At 53.1% G+C, this 23,629-nt stretch overlaps 1 protein-coding gene across 1 annotated transcript; it reads right to left on the minus strand.

The window, feature by feature from the left end:
• Positions 1 to 203: 203 nt before the first annotated feature.
• Mtch1 (mitochondrial carrier 1) lies at positions 204 to 15,839 on the minus strand. The gene is made up of 12 exons (XM_027394435.1): positions 15,573 to 15,839; positions 11,263 to 11,347; positions 8,989 to 9,095; positions 8,604 to 8,681; positions 8,287 to 8,344; positions 7,980 to 8,031; positions 6,752 to 6,811; positions 4,630 to 4,774; positions 2,897 to 2,944; positions 2,726 to 2,793; positions 2,373 to 2,448; positions 204 to 907 (listed from the first exon to the last, which is right to left on the minus strand). Exons 1-12 carry the CDS (start codon positions 15,837 to 15,839, stop codon positions 836 to 838), a joined length of 1,116 nt encoding a protein of 371 aa, XP_027250236.1. The 3' UTR covers positions 204 to 835.
• Between the last annotated feature and the right edge of the window lie 7,790 nt (positions 15,840 to 23,629).

Raw genomic sequence — 23,629 nt, forward strand, 5'->3', positions numbered from 1 at the left:
TGGGACTCTCTGAAACAGCTGCTACCTTCCTGACAGAAGGTCCAAGTGCCAGCTGCTGCTCTGTGAAGAGGCACCTCAGCCTCAACCCCAAGGACAGAGGACTCGACCAGGCCACAGCTCTGGGCCCAGGCTGACAGTCCAGAGACCTAAGACACCAATAAGGGCCTGGCGAAGCTCACAGAAATAAGAGGCTCCCACAGAAGTCCAAATCACCACCAACACATTTATTCGAGGAGATGGGGTCATATCTTACCGTAAGGGGAGGACTAGACATTGGCCTGCATAAACTGTGCATTCACACACCGCACAGGTGACATAAACCTCACACCTGGTGTCACCATTACATATGAGCGGATGAGGGGGATATTCTGAGGAGTCACATGATTTTCCAATAAGGAGAAGGCACTGCCCTTGTATCATAAAAGTAGTGTTGCGAACAAGGGCAGGACATGGGGCTAGCCCTCCCAGCACAGGCGCAGGCATGATGATGCCCTGGTTACAAAGCAGGGGAGGGAGCTACTTGCTGAGTGGCAGGGTGAGCTGGGCTGGAGGTGGAGGGACCTGATCCCATAAGCCGTTGCCTCCTGTGACCTTTGCCTCCACGGCCTCTCTCAGCTGTACCTCTGGGCAGGAAGGGGATTCCCCCTCCAACACTGCTCCCCCAGGCTCCCCCAGGTCCCAGGTGAACCACCACCACCAGCCCCACATCTGGACAGACACATGGCAAATATGGACATGAAGCCAGGCTGGGCTAGAGTCCCTCAGGCATCTGAGATGACGGGCCCTCACCAGGGACAGGCCAGGACCCCATAAATGTTTGGTCAGGCGACTTAGGTTACTCCAGGGCAAAGCACGACCCCGATGACACCCGGCGGAAAAGCAGGCTGGAGCCACGGAAGAGCTGGCCCTGTGGGAAAAGAGAGGCAGTCAGTGGGAGGAGGCCATACTTCTTAGAGTAAAAGAAGCCAGGGGCTCAGAGGCCCAGGGCCACACACAAAGGGTGTGAAGGGACAAGGCACAATCGTGAAAGTAAGGACAGGATTTGTCTGTGCCAGCAGCCTGGTGGCTCAGGCCTGCAAGCTCAACCATAGGGATGCTGAGGCAGGAGGACCAATTCAGGGTCTGTCTGGGCCACAAGACAAGTTCATAGCCAGCCTGGGCAACTTAGTGAAATCCTGACTAAAAATAAAAAGTAAAAAGGGGGGATGTGAGCGGGGCGGTGGTGGCACATGTCTTTAATCCCAGTACTCAGGCGGCAGAGGCAGGAGGATCTCTGTGAGTTCGAGGCCAGCCTGGTCTACAGAGTAAGTTCCTGGACACCCAGGGCTACACAGAGAAACCCTGTCTTGAATAAACCAAACCAAACAAAAAGGAGGCTGGGAATGGATCTGGCTCCGTGGTAGGGTGCTTACCTAGCTAGCACACACAAGACACTGGGTTCAAAACAATTAGTGTCTAAGGGTGGGGAACCCCAAGCCCCAACCCTGCAGGAAACCTCCAACGAGGAGACTTGTTGCTCTTCCAACCCCCCCCAAGTGGAGACTGAGATGCACAACCCAACTGGTGATGCTGGAGGAAACTTTTGCTGCCTCCTACTCCATTTCTCCCTCCTAGTAAAAATTTTTTAAAAAATAATTTTTTACTATTATTGTGTATGTGTGTCTATATGATGGGGTGAGGGGTGCATACGCTGGGGCTCACGTGTGGAGGGCAGAAGACAGCTTTGCTGAGTGGGTTCTCTCCTTCCACCTTTGTGTGAACTCTGGGATTAAACTCAGGCTGTCAGGCTTACACAGTGAGCACCTTTAGCCACTCAGCCACCTCACTGGCCCCATCACACCCATTCTCAACCTAAAGGCCACTTGGCACTCTTGGCTCTTCTTCAGGCCAGCACCTCATTTGATTGGTAGCAAAGCGAGGCCAAGAAACCTGCCCTAGCCATGAGCCTGGTTCCTGACTACTGGCTTCCAAAAGTTATAGTCAGCAGGAGGCTTCAGTACCAAGCCCCAGAAGCCATGCCTGTTCCTTCCAGACTCCCATCAGACCCAGCTGAACCCTGAAGATCCCCCAGGTCCCAGACACTCTTGTTACCAAAGAGTGAGTTCTTGGCCTCTGCCACCTCCCGCCTCCAAAGGAATACAGCCTTTGATTAATTTTTAAAGCACAGGCTTTCACTGTTGCCGCCCAGGTCCTGAGCTTCAGTCTCATGTGAGTCTCCCCTCAGCCGAGCTGGGACTACTTAGTGCCCTGAAAGGTGCACTGAAAGGTGACTGTGTGAATGCCTTTGAGCAGGTGTCTCCCATCCACCCCCTCTCACGCCAGCTCCTCCCCCTCCTCCAGTGCAGCTGGGAGCTCCCGCCCAGCATGCCCACCTGCACACTCAGGTACTTCCAGCAGTGGATCCAGGACTTGAACACGGGGGAGTAAGGAGGGAGTCCAGCCTGCAGCCTGTGGAAGGAGCACGGGGACCTCAGACACATCTTCAGAGAGGGTGGGGAACTCCGGCCCTACGTGTCCCGTGCCCACCCCAACACCACGCTAACCCCACAGAAAAGTATGAGTGTGTGAGAGGGCCTCCCCTCTGGATGTCCCAGCAATCTTGGGTGCCCTGTGCCCATCCCAACACCATGCTAACCCCACAGGAAAGTATGTGTGTGTGGGGGGGCTCCCCTCTGGATGTCCCAGCAATCTTGGTAGGGGGCCAGGTGGAAGGGTACACACGTACCCACAGTTGTTGACAGCCATGAGGTCTCCAACAAGCAGGAAGGGGTAGGTCAGCATGCTTACTGCTATCTGAAAGACAGACAGGCCTCAGTGCCAGCATGGCCCCCCCCACAGGCCCAGTGAGACCTGCCTCCAGCCCACCCAGCCCTTAAAGGCAGTCGGCAGGACTTACCCCCATCACAAACTTGGTATAGCTCCTGATGGCCAGGGCCTGGCTGAACTGTAGACAAAGAGGAAGCAGGGTTTACCATAGGAATGTCAGGGGTACCCTCACCTTGCCTCATCTTACCCTCTACAGTCCCCTTTTCCAGGCCAGTCCCTCCTATGCCCTCCCCTCAGCTGGGAAAGAAGCTGGGAGGCAGAAACAAGCTCATTTGCCATCATGTGTGGCAACCCCACAGGACCCAGAGCTCCCAGGTGTGGCCCACATCTTCTTGGAGCAGTCACTTCCACCCAGTGTCCCAGGACAGAGCCCGGTTCTGAGGATGAAGTGTGTGGTCACTCTGGGCTACTGCTACCCCCATCTCACCAAGCGTCCACCTCCCACTCCTAAAGCTTGACATTCCCCAGAGAACTGGTATCACTAGGGTAGGCGATGACCTGCCCCTTGGCATCTTCTGAAGTGATCATCCCACTACAGGATACCCAGCACCCTGCAGAAGATAAACTGATGGCCTGACCAGTGTGGCAGCCTCAAGTCCTTATAGAACGTGCCTTCCATACCAGAGCTGACTACTCAGAAAGGTGTGTAAGTGGCCCGGACAGAGCTGTGCTCCCTGACCCAGAAAGCCAGACCAGTGCCTTGGTGTGGGGCACTGCTAACTGTCCCAGTCTTGCTCTTTATATGATCACAGCACCTGCCTACCCACTGGTCAAGGTCCCTGAGGTAGGCCGAGCTGCCGGCACGTGTCAGTGTCACTATGGATGAGGGTGCATCTCCACAAAACCCTTTAATTTGTAGACAATAGAAGGGCAGTGAAGATCCACCCACCCAGGTTACAGGGCCACCGTTCTCCTCGAATCACAGGTCACCCCCCCCCAGGGTTGCCAGCCTGAGCCAACAGACACTCCATGAACCATGAATGACCCCTACCCTACCCTTCCAGGCCATTCCTGCTGTCAGACTGGCTTCCAGGAACCCTAACCCATTGTGGGTCCCTAATCCTTATCTTGGTTGAGCAGAACCTATCAAACCATCGGGTGCCTGGGCCTTTTGATGCCTGGCCCCTGTAGGCTAGGTCTGCAGACCCCAGCAGCCAGAGCAGGCTGACACAGATGGCATCACCTGGCCCGGGATGTTACACCTGTGCGGTTTCCCATGACATCTGAGCTGCCAGGACCAAAGGTCATGATGGTCATGGAGAGCCATTGTAGGTTGTTTTGCTTTTGAGACCAGAGTGGCCATCTACAGTCTGTACAGTTTGAGGTGGCCTTGACTGCACAATCTCCCTACCTTTGCCTTCCGAGTGCTGGGATCACATGTCAGGCCATGGTGGGATTTTTGTTTTGTTTTTGAGATAGGGTTTCTGAGTAGACCAGGCTATCTTCAAACTCAGAGATCTGTCTGCCTCTGCCTCCTGAATGCTGGGATTAAAGGCGTGTGCCACCACTGCCCAGCTCACAGAGGGTTTTAAAAGCACAGACTAGGAAGGTTAAAGGACTGTGGCTATTAGCTGCCTTCTCGCATTTGTTAAGAAGTTTTGGATAAACTAGGGCCCACTTCACATACTGGAGGGACAGAATTCCTTAACTTTCTTTCAGGCAGGGGTCAGTGTAATCTCATCTCCCCAGCACTAGAGACAATTAGGGGCCCCTTCTCACCCCTGTCAACAAAATCCCAAAGTCCCAGCCTGTCCCAGACCCGGGCACACACAGAAAGAAAGGCAAGCCCTTGTTCCAACCAACCTGGGAACCTGGATTCTGGTCGTTTCCCAGCCCCCCTGGGGTGTCACTCACGCTGTCATCCACCAGGTAGGCATTGATGAAGTGGGCCAGCAGGTTACAGCCCCATAAGAAAACCACATCGCCCAGGAGGTGAGGGATTAAGCCGCTACAAAACAAGGTGAGCAGAGATGAGCAGGGAGGAGACCAGGAGGCCAGGAGGCGGGAAGGCTGCACCCCGCTTGCACCTGGAGCACCCAGGCCCAGCTTCAGGGAGGAGCCTGTGGAGTGGTGCTGCCGCCGGGGCAGGCAGTGGTCCTCCTCCCACACGGAGGTCTCAGGTGTCACAAACTAGTTAGCGGTGTCACAAGCTATTTTCAATCTGCAGAAGCCCTGGTGTCGTGGTGTGACAGCAGCCACACCTGGCAAATACAGATCACAAAGGAGTGCCTGGCGGCTGGCAGCTTCACCAGAGAAGTCCTCAGTGAACTGCTCAATATTTCTGTCCTCCGTCCTGGAATGGTCCACCAACAATGCGCCATGCAAGTGTTTGCCGTGTGCCACACAAACGCTTGCAAAGACAGCTACCCTGCAGTGGTGGCCTTTACAACCAGACCGGAAGGTTCCCTGTCCTGTGAAGACGCTGAGGCACCAAGCAGTTTAGGCGCCTGCTGCTCTTGCAAAGGGGTTGGCTTGGCTCTAGTTCCAGGGATCTGAGGCTTCCTTTTTGGCCTCCACGGCTCCTGTGTGTGCCCGGTGCACATAAACTCACACAGGCACACACATAAAAGCAACAAATACATAATCTCGAAGTCCAAGAAAGTGCTAAGAAACACACCAGTGTTCAGAGGCTGGTCAACAAATGCACTTCCTTCCCCAGTGGGCGCTTTCCGAACCTGTAACCTATATGCATCCCTTCCCCAAAATCACCCCCAAGTAAGCATGTGCTGTGTGGGACACCAGCCACAGAGCTAGCTGCCCAGTACTTCGGTGTCAGGGTCTGATGGACCAGGCACCCGAATCTACATTCTTACATATGGACCCGTATACAGAGATGGGTTTCTCAACCTTGCCCTATGGCCATTTGGAGATGAGCAACACCTAATTGTCCTCTGAACTTCAAGATGTTTAGCAGCAGTGGAAGGGGGGGGGGTCTGTCTCACATGCCAATTCTGAAAGCCACAGATGCCCCTGGACATCACCAATGAGCCCCTGGGGCAAAATCACCTATTGAGAAACATACTGTCTGTCTCTCTCTGTTCCAAGTCACTTCTTGATTAAACACACACCATAAAACGATCTGACAATCTGGAAAAATCACCGCACAAGAATGGTTAGCATGGAGCCCAGTACTGGTATGCCGTGCACATGACCACTGTAGGCCACTGCCTAGACCTTCAAGTGGCAAAACAAAGGCCTTACTTGTCAGCTTGGCTTCTTGGCTGTCTGACACTCATTCTTTCTAAATAGTATTTATGGTCTGAGCTTTCTTAGTGAGTGAGTAAGCTGGGCTCAAGACCAGGAGTGCTGGGTCTGTGGCCTTCAGGAGATCACACACCCAGAGACACACAGGCCCAACAGGGTCAGGTTTTCTGACTCATCAAGAGAACCCAGAAGCATGGACTTGTGTGCAAATCATCCTGAGCATTCCATGCCCACTAACTGTTCAAACAGGGCCCTGACTGGTGGCAGGGTGCCAGCACCCAATCCTCAGTCCAACTCGTAGCTTGACAGTCACTATTGGCAATGACGCCAAGGACTATGCAGAGCTTCTGAAGATGAGTTCTGTGTCCCTGGCAACCCTAGAGCCCAGACGGTGCCTGGCAGGGGCTGTTTAGCTCATCTCCCAGTATGAGATAGTCTTTTGTGTGTGTGTGGTGCTGGGTGCAGGGCCCGGGCCTTCAGGCATGCCACACTCTACCACTGAGTTACACCCCTTGACCAGGTCCATTTTCATGTAAGCTGTGACCTGAAAGGGCTGGACAGCTCTGGTTCCCAGCATGCTATGAAGTGCAACACAGCTGGGCAGCAGCTGGGCAGCCTGCGGCACTCTGTGGTTAGTCCAGGCGGCAGCTGTGGCCCGAGAGACTGAGAACACACCTGTCAGTGAGCCACATGTGCTCTTACAGGGAATAAACTCACGTACACGAAGAATCCCAGCAGCCCCTCCTCCTTGAAAATCTTCCCAATGGAGCTCAGGACGCCACTGAGGAGGCAAGATGGAGACAAGGTCACCTAGCAGAAGCCCACCTTCCAGCCTTACTCAGATCAGCAGGCACGAGCCAGGATGGAAGTCTGTCACCAAGAAGAACCCAAGGGGAGAAGAAAGCATTCTTTTGGGGGGTGGGGATGAGGTGAATTTACACCACTCATGGATACTGGGGCGCAACAACCCATAGGGCAGGAGACGTGAAGACTGGTGAGAACAGGAAGGGTGGAGAGCAGACAGAGTCACCTGCACAGGGCAGCAGAGGGACACTGCTGCTGGAAGGCCCGGGGGCAACCCAGGAAAAAGAGCAGCCCTCCCACAGGCAAGCCTGGGGTCTGGAGCCCTGCCGTGCAGCCTGCTAGAGATGATTAGCGGGCAGGCTGTGACTTCCTAACTCCATAGCCACCTCTGTGACCTGCGACTGGAAACATCTGCTGGCCTGCAGAGGCACTGCTACGCCCAGGTGGAAGCGGCAGGTGTATAACCCTGGCTAGCTAGAGCTGGCCGAGGGCTCCCAGCCCCACCACACCCCATGTTCTTCTCACGACAGTGGCCTGACCCACTGGGGTTTCAGCCAAGCTGTCCCCTCGGGTCATTTACCAACCTCGTATCTCAGTCTAGGGAATCAAGCAACTCCCATGAGTGAACCTAGAGCCAAGCATCCTGGCAGTTGAGAACATCCGAAGCCAGGAAATGGCCGCGGAAAAGGCTGTGTGTGTGCTTGGGCCTCCTGGCCTGAGTGGAAAAGGCTGTGTGTGCTCAGGCCTCCTGGCCTGAGCGGAATCTGGGCTTGTGAGGAGTATCCCGCTTCTCAGTTGAGGATGAGAAGAGCATACTTGTGCCCCACTATCCATGAGTGGTGTAAATTCACCTCATCTCCGCCCCCCAAAAGGCAGATTTTAGGAGCCAGAGAAACTGAGGAGTCCAGGAAGGGGACCCCAGCTCAAACCTAACCCAAGCAGACTCTGCAGCACAGGGCCTCGAGGCTCTGCACCCCACTCTGAAAGAAACTGAGGGGCATTTAGAGAATCACAGGAGACAGGCACAGCGGGAGCCACTGGAACATTCCTCAGAAGCCAGGCAGCTGTCGAGCTCCTCCCCCACCCCCTACCCTAACCCCACCCTGTCAGAAGAGCACAGAGACACCCAAGAATTAATCACCTACCTGTACTTGGCCTCCCGCCCCACAAACTGCACCATGCAGCGCATTGAGATGACTGAGGAGAGAGAGAAAGCACGGGGTAACCTAGAGGGCCAATGGCACGGCACCCTACCCCTGGGGTATCCAGTGCAGAATGGCCCCGTGCCACACTCAGGAGGGGTGGGCCTCGGACCCCACAGCCACAGCATCGCCTCTGCCCTGTCATCCCCTGAATCTTCCCAGCCATCTACCAGTGCTTACCCTGCGTTCAGGAGGGGCCAGCCCACACCCACCCGCCTGTGCTATGTGGGCTCAGCTGCAGCGTCCTTACCGTGTAAAGGATGGGCCAGCATGCGGGACACACACTGCATCATCATCTCATACGATGTCTGCAAGAGAGGAGGGCGGGGCCATCACACTGGTACCCACAGGGGATGCAAGCCTACATAGGGAAAAGGGGATTCACTTCCCAGGCCTCGGTCTACCACAGACGATGCCCACCCCCACCCTACACCTCTCTGAGGTGTGCTGCCATCACAGGTATTTTTAGGGAGGAAGTGTCCTGCAGTGTCCAGTCACCTGGGGCAAGCACAATGTGACCCAGCCAACCAGGGATGAGAACTCTCCTCTCTGCCCCTTGACACCAACCTCTTTCACAACTTTCTTCAGTGAAGTCTTCATGTCATCCTTATTGGAAACCTGCTCCATCTCATCCGGAGGGAAAACCTGGCCACAAACACAGAGTGGACCAAAGGAAAACAGAGCCATGAATCACAGGTGAGCGCCTAAGAGACATGGCGCGCTGTGGTCACTGTCTGGACTGCCAGTAACCAACAGGCTTGGGGACTGAGTGGGAAAGCCACCATCATAGCTGCCACTGCTGTGGAAGAGAGGGAGGACTGTGGGGCACAGGGCTTTCCAAGCACAAGCCCAGAGGCCATGTACTGAAGTCTGCATGGGGATATGGGACCAGGGCCGGCGGGCTGCAGCTGACGGTGACTGGAGCCTGGGGAACCCTGGGCGCTGCTCTCACCTTCTTCATGCTGCCCCGGGTCACAGTGGACAAGGCGTTGGACATCAGGCGGGGGCTCAGGCCCCGGAACAGCCCTATCTTTCCATCAACCTGAACGATGTACTTGGCTGTAGAAGGCAAAGGGCATGGCGTCAGGCCCAGCCCAGGACACCCACTGCGAGACCACATACCCAGACCAGTGGTTTCCCCACCACTGCTGACCGCAGCCAGGATGTGTGTCCAGGGCCTGACACAAGCCAGCTCCGACCCCAAGTGTCACCTGATGTCTCTTTTGGTAAAACTCGTTCCACCGTTTTTTCTGACAGATAAGCCCATCTGACTTCTCTTTCTCGTGCTTCTTTCTTTTTCTTAGCTTTGAAAACTACTTGGCAAACTCAACTGTCGTTTCTCAACTCAGCAGCTGGAATGCTGTAATCCAAAACCAATTTCAGCTGCTTATACAGTGTTTTTCTTGGGATGGGGGTGGGGCTCCCACAAGCAGAGATGACCTTCCCTGCCTAAGGGAGGGGGCAGAAAGGGATGGTTAGCCAGGCCTAGGAAGGTCTCCAGACCACGCTGTGGCCAGGACACCACAGCCCGTTAGCTACCATGCTGTGCTGTACCCAGGACGCCCCTGGCACCTGCTATCATTAGTAAGGGACACTGGGGAGACCCTGGGTGGTTAGGTGGCAATGGGACTTCCAATGCCGCTGGCTGTACTTCATATCAGCGTGTGATGTCTTGCGTTCCCCACTTTATATTTAACCCATGTTCAAGAAGGTGATATGTTTCCCTAAGCCCTGGAAGTCAACAGAACACTCCCTCAATATGATCCCCTTGCAGACCTGTGACGTCAGCTCTCTAGCACCACACACAGGCAGTGACGAGCAAGCGTATGTGCCCTTTTCTCCTCTGCGTGGCTGCCGGGTGACTCCATGTCACACACAGCAAGGGCTTCCAGGGACAGGGCAAACCACCTGTTACCTGCATAACAGCTTCCTAGGAAGGGGAGAGAGGACTAGGGAAGGGGATGAGGGTGCTGGAGGCTGGGCCATGCTGGGCACAGCTGTTCTACTCTAGACTGAGGGGCAGGCTCAGGCAGGGCCAGTGTGGCTCCCACTGAGCCAGCTCCAGGATTTGCCTACTTCTCTGCTGAGCTGTCAGGTAAATGGAGACAGCACTGTCCACAGAGGCCCTCTCTAGGACTGCCTCATCCCACCACCTCAGGGCCTTTCTGCAGAGCCACAAAACCCCAGGGATTCCAGCCTTACACCACAGAATGTCCACAGCTGTGGGGGAGGAGACACTGGCCAGACAGTTCTAGACAGACAGACGGCCAGCACTTCCTGACTCAGGAGCAGCCAGTGTGCAGCAGATATCTGCTCTTGACATCTGATCTGAAACACGGACAAAACCTGGGTGGGGGCGCCTCAGAACCTGGCTCACCCTACCAAGAGGCCCTCGGATGAAGGTCAGGATGGTCCCATGGGAATAGGCATGACCTCAGACATGAGTCCTTCCCAACGGCTCTGGCTGCCATAGGCAAATCCAGAAAGCTGGGTTGCCACATGACTGGGCTTGTTATCTTTGTGTACACTGGTGGGTGGGGGCGCCCTACTTACATGGTTCCCCCCTTCCCCTAAACCAACAATCCTAACATAAAAACAAACACATTTCCCCACAAAATGGCCATTCTGCCTGGCCCTAGACACTGCACTCGGAATTGGAAGGAAACTGGAAAAGACCTGGCCTGTGATTCTGCCAACAATGAGTGTGTGCTGGAGAAGGTGGCTCAGAGGTCAAGAACCAGGTTATGTAGCAGGGGAGACTTGCAAAGAACATTCTAGACTAGCCAAATGGGTAAGAGAGGCTCAGAATGGGACTCAGAAAGGCACTTGAAGAAGATCCCTCATGCTGGCAGGCAGGGACAGGGAGATACTGCTAAGGCAGACCCTACCATACCCTAGCCAGCTGTTATCACCCATGGACACAACAGTGAGAGGTAGGTACCTCGTCAGATCCATGGGGATCCAATGAAGAACATGGGCAGTTAGTGCCCCTTCCTCCTCACAGAACAGTGGGGCTGCAGCAGGCGAGAGGCTGCTTGTGTATATCCCTATGGTTCTCTAGAACCAGCTTGTGTCCTGCAGTCGGGGCTGCAGCAGCCACCGGCTCCCACCTGACCCCTGCTGCCTCAGGTCACTCTCGGGTCCCTCCTTGGAGCTGGCACTGGCTCCTGGTCCTAGGCTGCACAGCAGGTTTCCAGGGCTGGCTGGGCCTGTGGCACTCACTCACCATAGGTGAAGAAGCTCGGCAGGTAGAGGACCTTCCTCCCCAGCACATTGGTCCCAAGGGTGGGGGGCATCGGCTCATGACCCACCTTCAGAATCAACAGAGACAAAAGAAGGATCACTGTGGGTCGGCTCGCCGATTCCTCCTACGCATGCTGCATGCTGTGGCTGCTCCCACCTCCCTGGGAGCATCAGCTGGTACCCTCCAATGCCTAGGCTTAGGTCCCACCCTGGCCCCTATCTAAATCACACACACTCCACACCCCGATGCTAGACAACCTCCTGCACAAACACCACTTTTATTTTATATTTTACAGTCTTACCCGTTATTACTGTGTGCATGGCGGGAGGAGGGAGGAGACTTGTGGTCGGAGGACAACTCTGTGGACTGATTCTCTTCCCCCACCCACCCTTAGGTGTGTTCCAGGAATACAACTCCATTTGCTTTATACCTTTGTGTGTTTGTGTCTGGGCACACATATCCCTGGTGTGCATATGGAGGTCAGAGGACAACCTCTGTTCTCTCCTTCCATTGTATAGGTCCTTCAAGGTTCAAGTCAGGTCCTTGGGGGGGGGGGGTTACCCACTGAGGCATCTCATTGGCCCAGAAACACATGTTTAAGTTTGTTGGTTTTTTGAGACAGGGTTTTTCTGTGTAGCGCTGGCTGTCCTAGAACTCTCTCTGTAGACCAGGCTGGCCTCAAACTCACAGATCCACCTGCCTCAGCCTCCCGGCTGCTGGAGTAAAGGTGTGCGCCACCAATACCTGGGAATGTACATGTATGTGTCATGGCAAGCATGTGGAGGTCAGAGGACAACGTGCGGGAACTGGTCCTCTTTCCGTTGTGTCGTTTCTGGGGATACCCTACCTCTCCCGAGACAAGAGTTTCACTGTGTAGCCTGGCTGTCCTGGAACTCACTGTGTTGTCCAGGCTGGCCTCGAACTCAGGGTTCTGGGGATTTAACTCAGGTCATCCATCACACTTGAGAGCAAGTGTCTTTACCTGCTGAGCTGATTCACTAACCCGAAACACCACACCCATTTGTAAGTGTTTCACTCTTCATTCTCCTCTGAGAATAAATCTAATTCTCATCTTCAGGACAAAACTTCATTCCAACCTAACTCCCAACACAGAGACAAAATAGCAGCCTTGGGTACAGATCCAGGCGTCAGATAGTTCTGCTGCCACCACCACCCCACCCAACCCACCACCCACCCTGTATCTCTAGGCCTACGGTGACTACCTCCCCACCTATCCCTGCATCCCAGGCTTAGCAAGGATGGTCTCAAACTCCCCTGATTGAATGTGTTCTAATCTCCATCACCCTGTAGCCCAGGACAAGAGGACCCTCATTCCCACAGCCGATAACCCTTTACTGTACAGCAGTGTGTTACAACCCAGTATCTGTCAGTTCCACAGATGGACAGAGGACTGAATCATCCCTATCTATATGAGGCCCCCGAGGAGGGGCCGGAGTGCCAATCAATTTAATTTGGGGGAGGACAACCTCACTTGGCACAAGGGAGCACACTAGCCTTGTGCCCTCAGCACAGCCCGGAGTGGTACCTGCTGGATGCACGGGGCAAAGCCCAGAGGTTAAGAGGCCTGACCTTGTGACCTGCACTGGGCCCTTTGCTGGCTGCTGCTTTTTCTTCTTCATTAGGAAGGTATTTCATCAAAGTTCACATTACTCCTGTGGGTGTGACTCTGAGACATACTGAAGATGACTGGTTGTAAATGTTTTAATTCTTATTTTTTATTATTATGTGGAGATCAGAGGACACATCTGGAGTCGTATCTTCCCTCATCACCTTGATTGTAAGTTGGAGGGATCAAACTCATCCTCAGGCTTGAGCAACAAGTGGTCTACCTGCTGCTAACCATCTCACAGACCCTGATTGTAAACTTCAAAACCCCTTTATTGTGAAATCATTAAAACAAAAAGTGCAGCTCGAAAGGGCTTGTCCAGAAAAAGCAGTCAGGTGACCCAGGCAAACAGTTTTCCCTTCCAGAGTTTTTCTTCTAGGTCTGAAGCTGCAGCCATCATCTTAAGTACTGGGTGGTCCTTCCTGTGTGCTCCCAACTTCAAGCCCCAGGCTCTTGCTATTGTGCAGTCTGCCCAGTCTAACCACTACAACTCTAACCCAGCCCTGAGACCCGTCCCCCAACCGCACATCCTCATGGCCCCTAACCTCCTTATTTCTCCCCAGACTGGGTTTCTCTGTGTAACAGCCCTGGCTGTCTTGGAACTCACTCTGGAGACCAGGCTGGCCTTGAAATCACAGTGATCCGCCTGCCTCTGCTGGGATTAAAGGTGTACACCACCACCGACTGGCTGAGAGTCTATTTTCTTAATGTCCACTGTGCTACCATCAAAGGCACACATGGCTAATCATGGTGAAGTTTTAGATTTGTTCCCAAGTCATGCTCACCCAAATGTGTTTCTAAGTGTCCTGGCCACAGCCAACACTGTACCTAATACCAGCAGAGCCGGTTTCGCCATCTTCAACTGTGAGCTCTAAGGCCTTACGTGGTTTTTTTCCCCCCTCAATGTAGGCAACCTCCATCTATCTAGCACTGCACACTTGTTCCCTGCAAAAGACAACCTGTCATTATTTTTTTTCCCCAGTGTTACTCTGATTGCCAAGCTATATCCATTAAGCTTCCTCCCTGAAATTATCTCTGGTTCATACCCACCTGCCATGAGTTTGTCACCTTGGTCTCCCACTCACTCTCCAGGTCCTTTTTCCAAAAACCCTTTCCTGTCATTCCTCTTTTCAAACCTGTATAATAAGGCCACCAGGGTCCCAATGATAAGCCACTTCCCCACTTCCCTCTCACAAGGCCCACCCACTCCTGGCACCCAGCAGCCCCCACCCCCACCCCATGAACATCCCCCCTGCCATCCTAAGGTCCACCATTCAACTGTCACCCCATCAGCTCCCATCACCCCTGTAGCTCAAATACCTCCAAATACCTCCAAAGCACAGTGCCTCTCCTAAGCTGTAAATCCTAATGTTGCATATGCCCCATCAGCCACTTCCAAATCTGTCACAGTTTGATGCCCAATGGCCCTGACTCCATCTTCTCATCCCTTGTCATATTTTCTAGTCAAACTCCAAATTCTACTATCCCCATTCCTCAGACGCCAGAGTTTCAGTGATTCCCATACTTAGGGCCTTCTCATTCCAAATGTATTTCTGATTCTCTCAGTTCTATTACAAGGGCAGGAAAATCTCACACCCACTTGCCTTAAATCAAACCTCAGATCTTAGTTGGGTCTCCATCGAAATTTTCACTACCCATCCTCCACCCCTCTGAACAGTCCCCACCTCCATCACACCCAGCCAATTCTGCCAAATGCACACCTTCTTCCAACGCCCCCCCCCATCCTCTATGGACTGCATTGCTGGCAACAAGCAAAAACGTTAGGTGCCCAAGCATCCTTGAGTCCAGACATCCCTACCTTTGCTCTGTTTTTTCCGGCCCTTACCTATTGTGCCTATCCCTACTGCCCTTTCTGCCCATTCCCGGCCCACGCAGACACAATCACTGCGATTCCATTTCCTTCCTCCCCTACATGCGTCATCCCCTTCCCCCTAAAAGCCGCCTCCTGGCTCCCCTCTCCAGACCCGTCGCTACCAAGCATGGCTCCACTCCCCCAATGCGGAGGCCCCTCCTCCCACCAAATCTGTCGTCGCCATCAAATCCACAGCCCCCTTCTCAAGTAAACCGATAGCTCTTTCTGCTGCATTCTTTCCCTCCTAAATTTTTGGCCCTGGTGCCCACTCCTTTGTCTCTCCAAGCGCTTTTTATACATCCCTATAAATACAGAGCCCCGTGGTCCACTGCCCCAAACACCTTTGAAGTATTTAGCTGTCGTACCAGCCCTCCTCCACCCATTCACCAAAACTTCTCGGCCCTCCCCCAATTCTATGGCTTCTTCCCGCACCCCAAATCCATTACCCTTCGGAATCTCAACCCACTGCCTCCGACTATTCATCTCCCACATCTAATCGCCCCTCCCCGCACCCCAATCCCTTCCTACCCCGCGTCTGTCAGTCAGGTCCCTCAGCCCCCTCCCTGCACCCCCAATCCCTTCCTACCCCGCGTCTGTCCCCCTCCCGCACCCCATCCCTTCCTACCCCGCGTCTGTCCCCCTCCGCGCACCCCCATCCCTTCCTATCCCGCGTCTGTCCCCCTCCCCGCACCCCAATCCCTTCCTTCCCCGCGCCTGTCACTCACGTCCCCAGCCCCCTCCCCGCACCCCCACGCCGCACCGCCATCCTTCCGCGGCGCCCCTCGGCCCCACCTGGATCAGCAGCTTCACGTAGAGCAGCGGGTGGCTCAGAGCCGTCACGCCCGCGCCCAGGGCCACGAACAGCGCCTCGGTGGTCGGGGCGTTGTCCCCGGAGCCCGGACCCCCCGCGCCGCCGTCCATCCTGCGCGCCGACGGCTGAGCCGCGGGCCGAGGGTGGCGGGGGTGCGCGCGGTGCGCGGGCGGCGGGTCGCGAGCGCGGGCCTCCACTCCCGCCGGTGCGCCGCCGCGAGCTCCTGCTCCAGCTCCGGCTCCCGCCATCCCCGCGGCGCCGCCGGGAGCCCAAGGCGCCACTTCCGGGTCCGAAGCCCCCCCATGGCGCCAGGCGCCGAGGTCACTCCCCGTCACGTGGTGTTAACCACGCCCCCTAGAGCGTCAGGGGGCGGGGCCGGGCAGCGCCACTCGAGCCGCGGGGAGAGGGGGCGTGGCTGAGTGGCGTGTTGGATCCTGCGGTTCTCCGCCCCGCCCGCCCGCCCCGCCCCTCCCGGAGCCCGTCCTCTGCAGCTCGGGGCCCGCCCCTTTGCGGACCGAGGAGTCACTGCAGTCGATGGAGCCTCCGCGGCCTGTCTCTGCACCCCTCCGCCGTGCTCCCTGGGCCTGAGCAGAAACCCCGCAGTGTTTGAGCAGCTCTTGGCGGGCGAGGGTTGGTAGCCCCCCTGGCTTGTGCACTCGCGGTGGCCTTATGCCGAGTGCGTTCTGTTACAGAAGAGCTAGGCCCGGAGCACAATACTGTGAACGCTTAAGTGCAAGCGTCACAGCCACTTTCTAGGAAGGTTTTTACTCCAGCCGAGTGTCTCCTTGTTTGTAACCTGCTCCCACCTTCGAGCAAGCCCAGCAGCGCTCTGATAGTCATGCACTGCCCAATAATATAGTTTTCTGGTAAATGAACCTTAGAGTCAGCAGGGATCCGGACCCTTTGCCTGTCCTTATTCTGTTGCTGGTTCGTTCCTGAGAACGGTCTTTAGTCAGACGCCTGCATCCCTTCCTGATTGCTCACGGAAAAAAAGCTCATCACCACCACCACTCCCGCCAGCCACTTCTGACAACAAACCCCTCATAGTGGACTCCTTCCACCTCCAATTCTGCTCCCCCAAACCAGGGAGACCGGTTTCCAGGGATGGGGGAAGAGGCAGGGTTTACCTCACCCTTCCAGACACTTCCCCACACAAATCCTTTGCTCCGTATTTTCCCCAATGCCTTGTTTTTGCGTCTGAATTTGACCACCATTAGGCCCAATGTTTGTCTGGCTCTTGCAGACTGTGGCTTCCTGTAAGGGACTGTATTGTATTGCACTACCTGGTTTTAATGTCTTATCTTCCATGACCCCAAATATAGGGATACGTATGAGGTATGTCTTCATTCCTAAGTATGAAGTATGTCTTCGTTCCTAAGTGCGTGTTACAGGATGAATTCAAAGGGTTACAAGGGCCGCAGAGTTCAAGGCCTTTAAAGAGGCCTTCTCCGGAGGCAGAGGCAGAGACAGTCACCTCTGAGGTTAGATATTAACCAGTCTGAAGGGCTGCAGATGTAGCAGAGACGGTGGAGTTGCAAAGGACTGGGGTACAGGCAGGCAAGCGGATGGATGGATGGATGGATGGATGGATGGATGGATGGCAATTCAACAGGGGACCTAGGCCAGCTGAAGCCCCTGGGGCTGCCAATTCTCTGTCTATCCTTGACATACACACTGAGTGGTTAAACGATAGGTCTGCCACCCGCTGTTAGGCACCCTCTTGATGAGGTCCCAGTGAGGGTGCTGCCTCCTTCCCTGGACGGTGAGCTAAGTTCCGAGGTCTGCTTTATGTTATGTGATTGAGTGTTTTGTGTACATTTACATTTATGTGTGCCACACATGTGTCTGGTGTCCAAAGAGGTCAGATGGTCAGATGCAAGCTGAGAACTGAACCCAGGTCCCCTGTAAGAGTGACCAGAGAGCTTAATGGCAGAGCCATCTCTCCAGTCACTAATATGGTTTTAGTGTGCCTATGTGCCTGTAGGTTCCCATTCTGCTTTGATAAATTTCCAGGTGGTGATGCTCTACACTTAGGAATAAGCGATACATCTTTGCCATTGAGTAGTGCTGCCCAGGCAGTGGCTGAAAGGTCTTGGAGAGAGCTGTAGTTCAAGTGTGCAGTTGAGAAAGGTTACTGGGGAATCCGGAATTTGTAGAAATGTTGCCACCTTTAATCCCAGCAGAGATTAGGAGGCAGATGAAGGTGAATCTCTGTTCAAGGCCAGAGCCTGGTCTATAAAGTGAGTTCCAGGACACCCAGGGTTGTTAAACAGAGAAACTCTGTCTCAAAAAAGAAACAAGCAAACAAGCAAAAATCCCTGAGTCTTGAGCTCCTTTTTGGGAGAACAAAGAAGAAAGTCTGGCATGGACTCCTAACAACCTCAGGCCATTGCAGTAGAAAACTGCCCCTGGGAGAAGAACCTGGCTTCTCCACACAGGAAGTCAGTCCTTACAACTTCTGAGGCCTGTGTTATTCCCTGTGTGGTTTCAGCTGACATCATCATTTAGACTGTGTGCCACTGAGAACTAGTAACAGATACGGTCTTAATCCTCTTTACTTTTTCCTTTTCCGTTCTTTCTTTTTTAAATTGTGGTTTTTAGCAGTGTTGGAGACAATGAAACCCAGGGCCCCACAAATCTTTTTGTTTTGTTTTGTTTTTGTTTGTTTGTTTTTTGAGACAGGGTTTCTCTGTATTGCTTTGTAGCCTGTCCTGGAGATTGCTCTGTAGACCAGGCTGGCTTTCGAACTCACAGAGATCTGCCTGTCTCTGCCTCCCGAGTGCTGGGATTAAAGGCATGAGCCACCAGACATCTTAAGCAATCAGTCTACCCCTGAAACATACCCCAAGCTGGGGTGAGGCTTAATTCCATTCATGCACTCCCACAAATCCCCCAGTGGAAGGCACAAGTCAAGGCATCCTAGGGTACCTGTGCTCACTCTGGGTGTTCAGTCTTGGGACACCAAGAACCACCACTACTTGACTATGACATTGTCCGACACTCACATTCTTGACCCTAATTATTAGGATCACCAAAGAATAAAACAAATTCAAGGATTAAGTGATTCAAGTGTAGGGCACACACTTGAATAGCATGTTGAAATCTCAGGTTCAATATGACAAATCAATTTAAAAAAATTTAAAACCCTCTCTCATAAAAAAAATCTTAAGACAATACTTTTATTTATATTTGTGTGTGTGCCAAGCTTGTTCAGGTCCCTAAAGAGGCCAGGAGTCCATTTGTAAAAAGTTCAGGCCAGGAGATGTAGAGGTGGCATGTGCATAAGTCACACACACACACACACACACACACACACACACACACACACACACACACGCGCAAGATAAATAAGTACAATGTAACCACAAAAACTCAGCCCAGTCAGGTGCTGCGTACACACCTATAATCTAAGCGCTTGGGAACCTGAGGCAGGGAGAGCCTGAGCTCAAGGCCAGCTTTGGATACTTAGTAAAATCCCCCATCTATGGTGGTTTGAGTGAGATTGGCCCCCACAGGCTCAAATATTTCCATGCTTAGTCCCTAGTTGAACTGTTCAGAAAAGATTAGGAGGTGTGGCCTTGTTGGAGGAAGTGTGGCCTTGTCTGAGGAGGTATGTCATTGGGGATGGACCTAGGGCCAGGCCCAGACACTCACTCTCTCTGTCTCTGTCTCTGTCTCTCTCTCTCTCTCTGCCTGCTGTCTGGGGATCAGGATATAGGATATAAAGCTTTCAGTTACTTCTCCAGCAGCGTGGCTCCCTGGTGCCAACACACTCCCACTATGATGGTGATGGACTAACACGTGGAAACTACAAACAAGGCCCCAATTAAATGCTTTCCTTTATAAGAGTTGCCTTGGTCATGGGAGTCTCTTCACAGCAATAGAACACTGTGGTGATTTGAAAGAAAATGGAACTCAAAGGGAGTGGCACAATTAGGAGGTGTGGCCTCATTGAAGTGGGTGTGGCCTTGTTGGAGGAAGTGTGTCACTTTGGGGTGGGCTTTGAGGTCTCAAACCAGGCCCATTGGCTCACAGATTCTTCCTGCTGCCTGCAGATCAGGATGTAGAACTCACAATTCCTTCTCCAGTACCATGTCTGCCTGCTCACTGCCATGCGTCTCACCATGAAGATAATGGATAAACCTCTGAAACTATAACCTACCCCCAATTAAATGTTTTCCTTTATAAAAGTTGCCGTGGTCATTGTGTCTCTTTATGCAATAAAACTCTAAGACAAATACTAATTCAAAAGACACCATCTCAAAAGTAAATAAATAAATTCCCAGGCATGGTGGCAGACCCAGCACTAAGAAGTTGAAGGCAATAGGAAAAGGAATCTAAGGGTAGCCTCGGTTTCATAGAATATTCCAGGCTAGACAAAGTTATGCAAACCCTTCTTTATAAAAAAAAATGATGGGGAAGAAATGACTCTGTGGTTAACAGTACTTGCTGCTCATACAGAGGACCCAAGCTTAATTCCAGCACCCACATGTGGCTCGCAATCATCTGTAACTCCAATTCTAGTGGACCTGATGACTTCTTCTGACCTCTCAGGGCATTGGCAACACACATGCAGACAAAACACTCACGGACATAAAATAAAAAAATCTTTTTTAAAAATGGAATTTTAAAAAACAAAAAATACGGCCGGGCGTTGGTGGCGCACACCTTTAATCCCAGCACTTGGGAGACAGAGGCAGGTGGATCTCTGTGAGTTCGAGGCCAGCCTGGTCTCCAGAGCGAGTGCCAGGACAGCCTCCAAAGCTACACAGAGAAACCCTGTCTCGAAAAACAAAAACAAAAAACAAAAACAACAAAACCCAAAAAATAAAAATGAATTGTATTCAGTTATGAAAAGTGATAAAATTATGTCATTTGGAGGAAAAAATGATGCAACCAAAGATTATTGTATTAAGTGAATTAAGTCAGACTCAGAAAGACAAATATGTCATCTTTTCTTTCATGTGTAGATTCTAGGTTTTGTACAGATACATAATCATGTCTATATAGCATACAAATAGTAGCAAATCTGCCTAGGAAAATGAAGGGAACTAGTGGAAGGGAGAGTAAAAAGGGAAGGGGGTGGGTACAGGAGTGAACAGAGTAAAAAAAAAGAAACTATTAATTTGTATAAAGATGAAGCCTATATATATTGTACTACCTACAATATATATAAGCCAATAACCACTTTTTAAAAGGAGCTTTCGGTCAGGCATAGTGGTAAATGCTTTAACCTCAGCACTTCAGTAGAAGCAGGGTTCAAGGTCAACCTGGTCTGCATAGAATGTTCTAGCCAGCCAAGAGACATAGTGAGACTGTTTCAAAACAAAAAGAAAAACGTTATGTGGGTGGCTCCTGTCTGCAATCCCAGCTCTCAGGAGACTGAGGCAAGGGAAGGGAGATCCATATGAGCTCAAGATCAACTTGGGTTACATAGTGAGTTTGAGGCCAACCTTGGCTGCAGAGTGAGGTTCTGTCTAAACAACCAGGGCTGGAGATGTAGCTCGGTATGCAGAGCTGTGGTGTGACACACCTGTAATCCCAGCACTTGTCAGTTGGAGGACGCAGGAAATTAGAGGCTCAAAGTCATCTTTGGGTACATAGTGAGTTTCAGACCCTGTCTTACAGAATGAATCAAGGAAGAATAAATAGCCAAGCTCAGACTTCCACTCAGTTACTGAGCCCTTTGTGATTCCTCTCCAGGAGTCAGCCTCATCTCCGGCTGGGGACATCTGGATAGTATATTCGGATCTGGTAACTGGCCTGCGGGTAGCCGGCAATCTGGGACAGGGTGCTCTCCTCGGTTTCTCAGTGAAAAGGTCACCTTTGTATTTCTATGACTGGACATCCCATGCCTAGTTTGGAGGTAGGAAGTAGAAAAAGAGATCCCTGGACCCATTCTGTCCCCTTCTGGGAGAGATCTGTGCTGGGCGGCAGGCTCTGTGCTGGCCTCTGGGGACAGGGGAAATGAGTTCTGTCCACCCTCTCAGGGTTTTGTGAGAACTAAAACCACAGGTGAGTGTCCTTTGTCAGTTTGCCAAGTCCCTCGTGACGATGGGCCCTGGGTGTCCTGCAGACTAGGCAAGCCCCACATCCCTGAGCTCCACTCACCTCTAGAAATGAACTTTTGGTGTCTCTTGTGGGCTTGCTCATGTAACAGCTCTCCCTGAGGGCCACCATAACATTGGAAGGATGATGTTATGACTGGGCTGTGGGAGGACTCCCTGCTTACCATCCCAGGTCAATGGGAGGCCAGCCTGGGCGGGTGTGGGTGCGGGTGCGGGGTGGGGGAGGGGGCAGCTGGGAGAGAGAGCAACAGTGGGCAGGGTGTCTAGAAGGGCGGGAACAAGCAATCCTTTCCTCACTTGGAAGCCTGGCCACTCTCTCCAAGCCATTTGGGTTTCTTTTTGAGCTGTTAAGGCTAAAGCAGTCAGGGCCTTGAAATATAGAGAAGCCCAAGCCAGGCTGGGAGGGCCCAAGTGGCTCAGGACCTTTTCAGGCATTGCATGGCCACTCCCCTGGGATGGTTTCTGGCACTGCCTTCCCCAGGCTCCTTTCCTCTCCTGCTTCCCTGTCTCTGCCAACTCCATACTGTCTGTCAGGCTGACCCGCCCATTGCTTGATCCCCAGGCCCAGGCTGCCCCTCCTGTCCCCCAAACAGCCCTGACGCCACCTCACATGACCTTGAGCCCTTCCTGAGGGCCTGGCACCAGCCTTGCCAGGTTCCAGCCAACTCTCAGCTTTGAAACTGGATAGTGGCACAGGGAAGAATAAAAGGCTGTTTGCGTGAGCTGCAGGTGTCATGTCAGGCTGCCCACGTACTTGCGGTCACTCTGGCTTCGTGTCATTCCAGGGACTGGAGGGGACCCTCCACCAAGCCACAGCCCTAGCTCAAGGGTTCTGTCCCTCATTGTCCTCACAGGGCTAACCAATGATGACATTGCTCAGATTAACAGTACCACACAGGAACACTCAGGCCTCTCAGCAGCCACAACAGGCAAGTTCCTAGGAAAGGGGACATCAGGAAGTTAGGGAAACCTTTGTGCCTGCTGAGGGAACAGCCAGTTACAAGCCCTTCCACAGGAAAGCCTGAGAAAACTGTGGAGTTCCTGGCAGAGAGACAAATAAAAAAAAATCCTGCCGTGCTGGGGGAGGAGCAGGCAGGGTGAGCTTCAGACCTCCTGGGTAAGCAGGTCTCCCCTCCCCCCTTCCTCCCTGTATGGCCAGGGCCTGGTTACCTAGGCACCCACCTGCCCACTAGCAATGGCGATGAGTGGCCTCTGCCTGCATGTGACCAACCAGGCAGCACCCCCAGGGCCTCCCAAAGAGGAAGAAGTGAGGCCTCAGGGGGAATGAAGCCACGTAGCTGCTGGTATCAGCTGCCTCATTGGCTGGTCTGTCATTTCACAGGTGCTGGCTGAGCCTGGCTGTGTTGAGGGCAGGGTTAGGACTGAGGAGGGGCCTAGGCCTTGGTCTGTTCAGGCAGGTGCCTTCTCTGGAGGCTCAAGGCCCTGACAGCTGAGTAACAAGACAGTCTTTCTGGACTGAGGAGTGAAGTCAGTTCAGTGCATCCCACAAGCTTCTCAGGGGAAGCCTGGCAGGGCTGAAAGCATCAGTGACCAAGAGGCAGAGGGTGAACCCCAACACTAAAGAGGGGTCTCCCCAAGACCAGGAGTAGCCAGAGAAAGTGCTCTCAAAGGATGAAGTGACCCAGACTCTGCTGAACCTGTAACAAAAATGCTGTCACATCCCAAGACATGGCATTGCCTACGGAGGGACCTGTGAGGCAGGAGTCGGTGTCTTCACCAACCACACAAAAGGAAGAGAATGAGCCCAGGAGAAAGGCGGGTTGTCGACTTGGAGTGGATTTGTGCCTGACCATTTTCTATTTTGTTTTTGTTTTTGGACATAGGGCCTCATGTAGCACAGGCTGGCCACAAACTCATCGTTTAACCAAGAATGGCCCTGAATCCCTGATCCTTCCCCCTGCCCCCTCAAGTACTAGGATTGCAGGGATATATGTGACCCATTGGGTTTA

Source organism: Cricetulus griseus (genome assembly GCF_003668045.3).
Source record: "Cricetulus griseus strain 17A/GY chromosome 1 unlocalized genomic scaffold, alternate assembly CriGri-PICRH-1.0 chr1_0, whole genome shotgun sequence".
NCBI classification, from domain to species: Eukaryota; Metazoa; Chordata; class Mammalia; order Rodentia; family Cricetidae; genus Cricetulus; species Cricetulus griseus.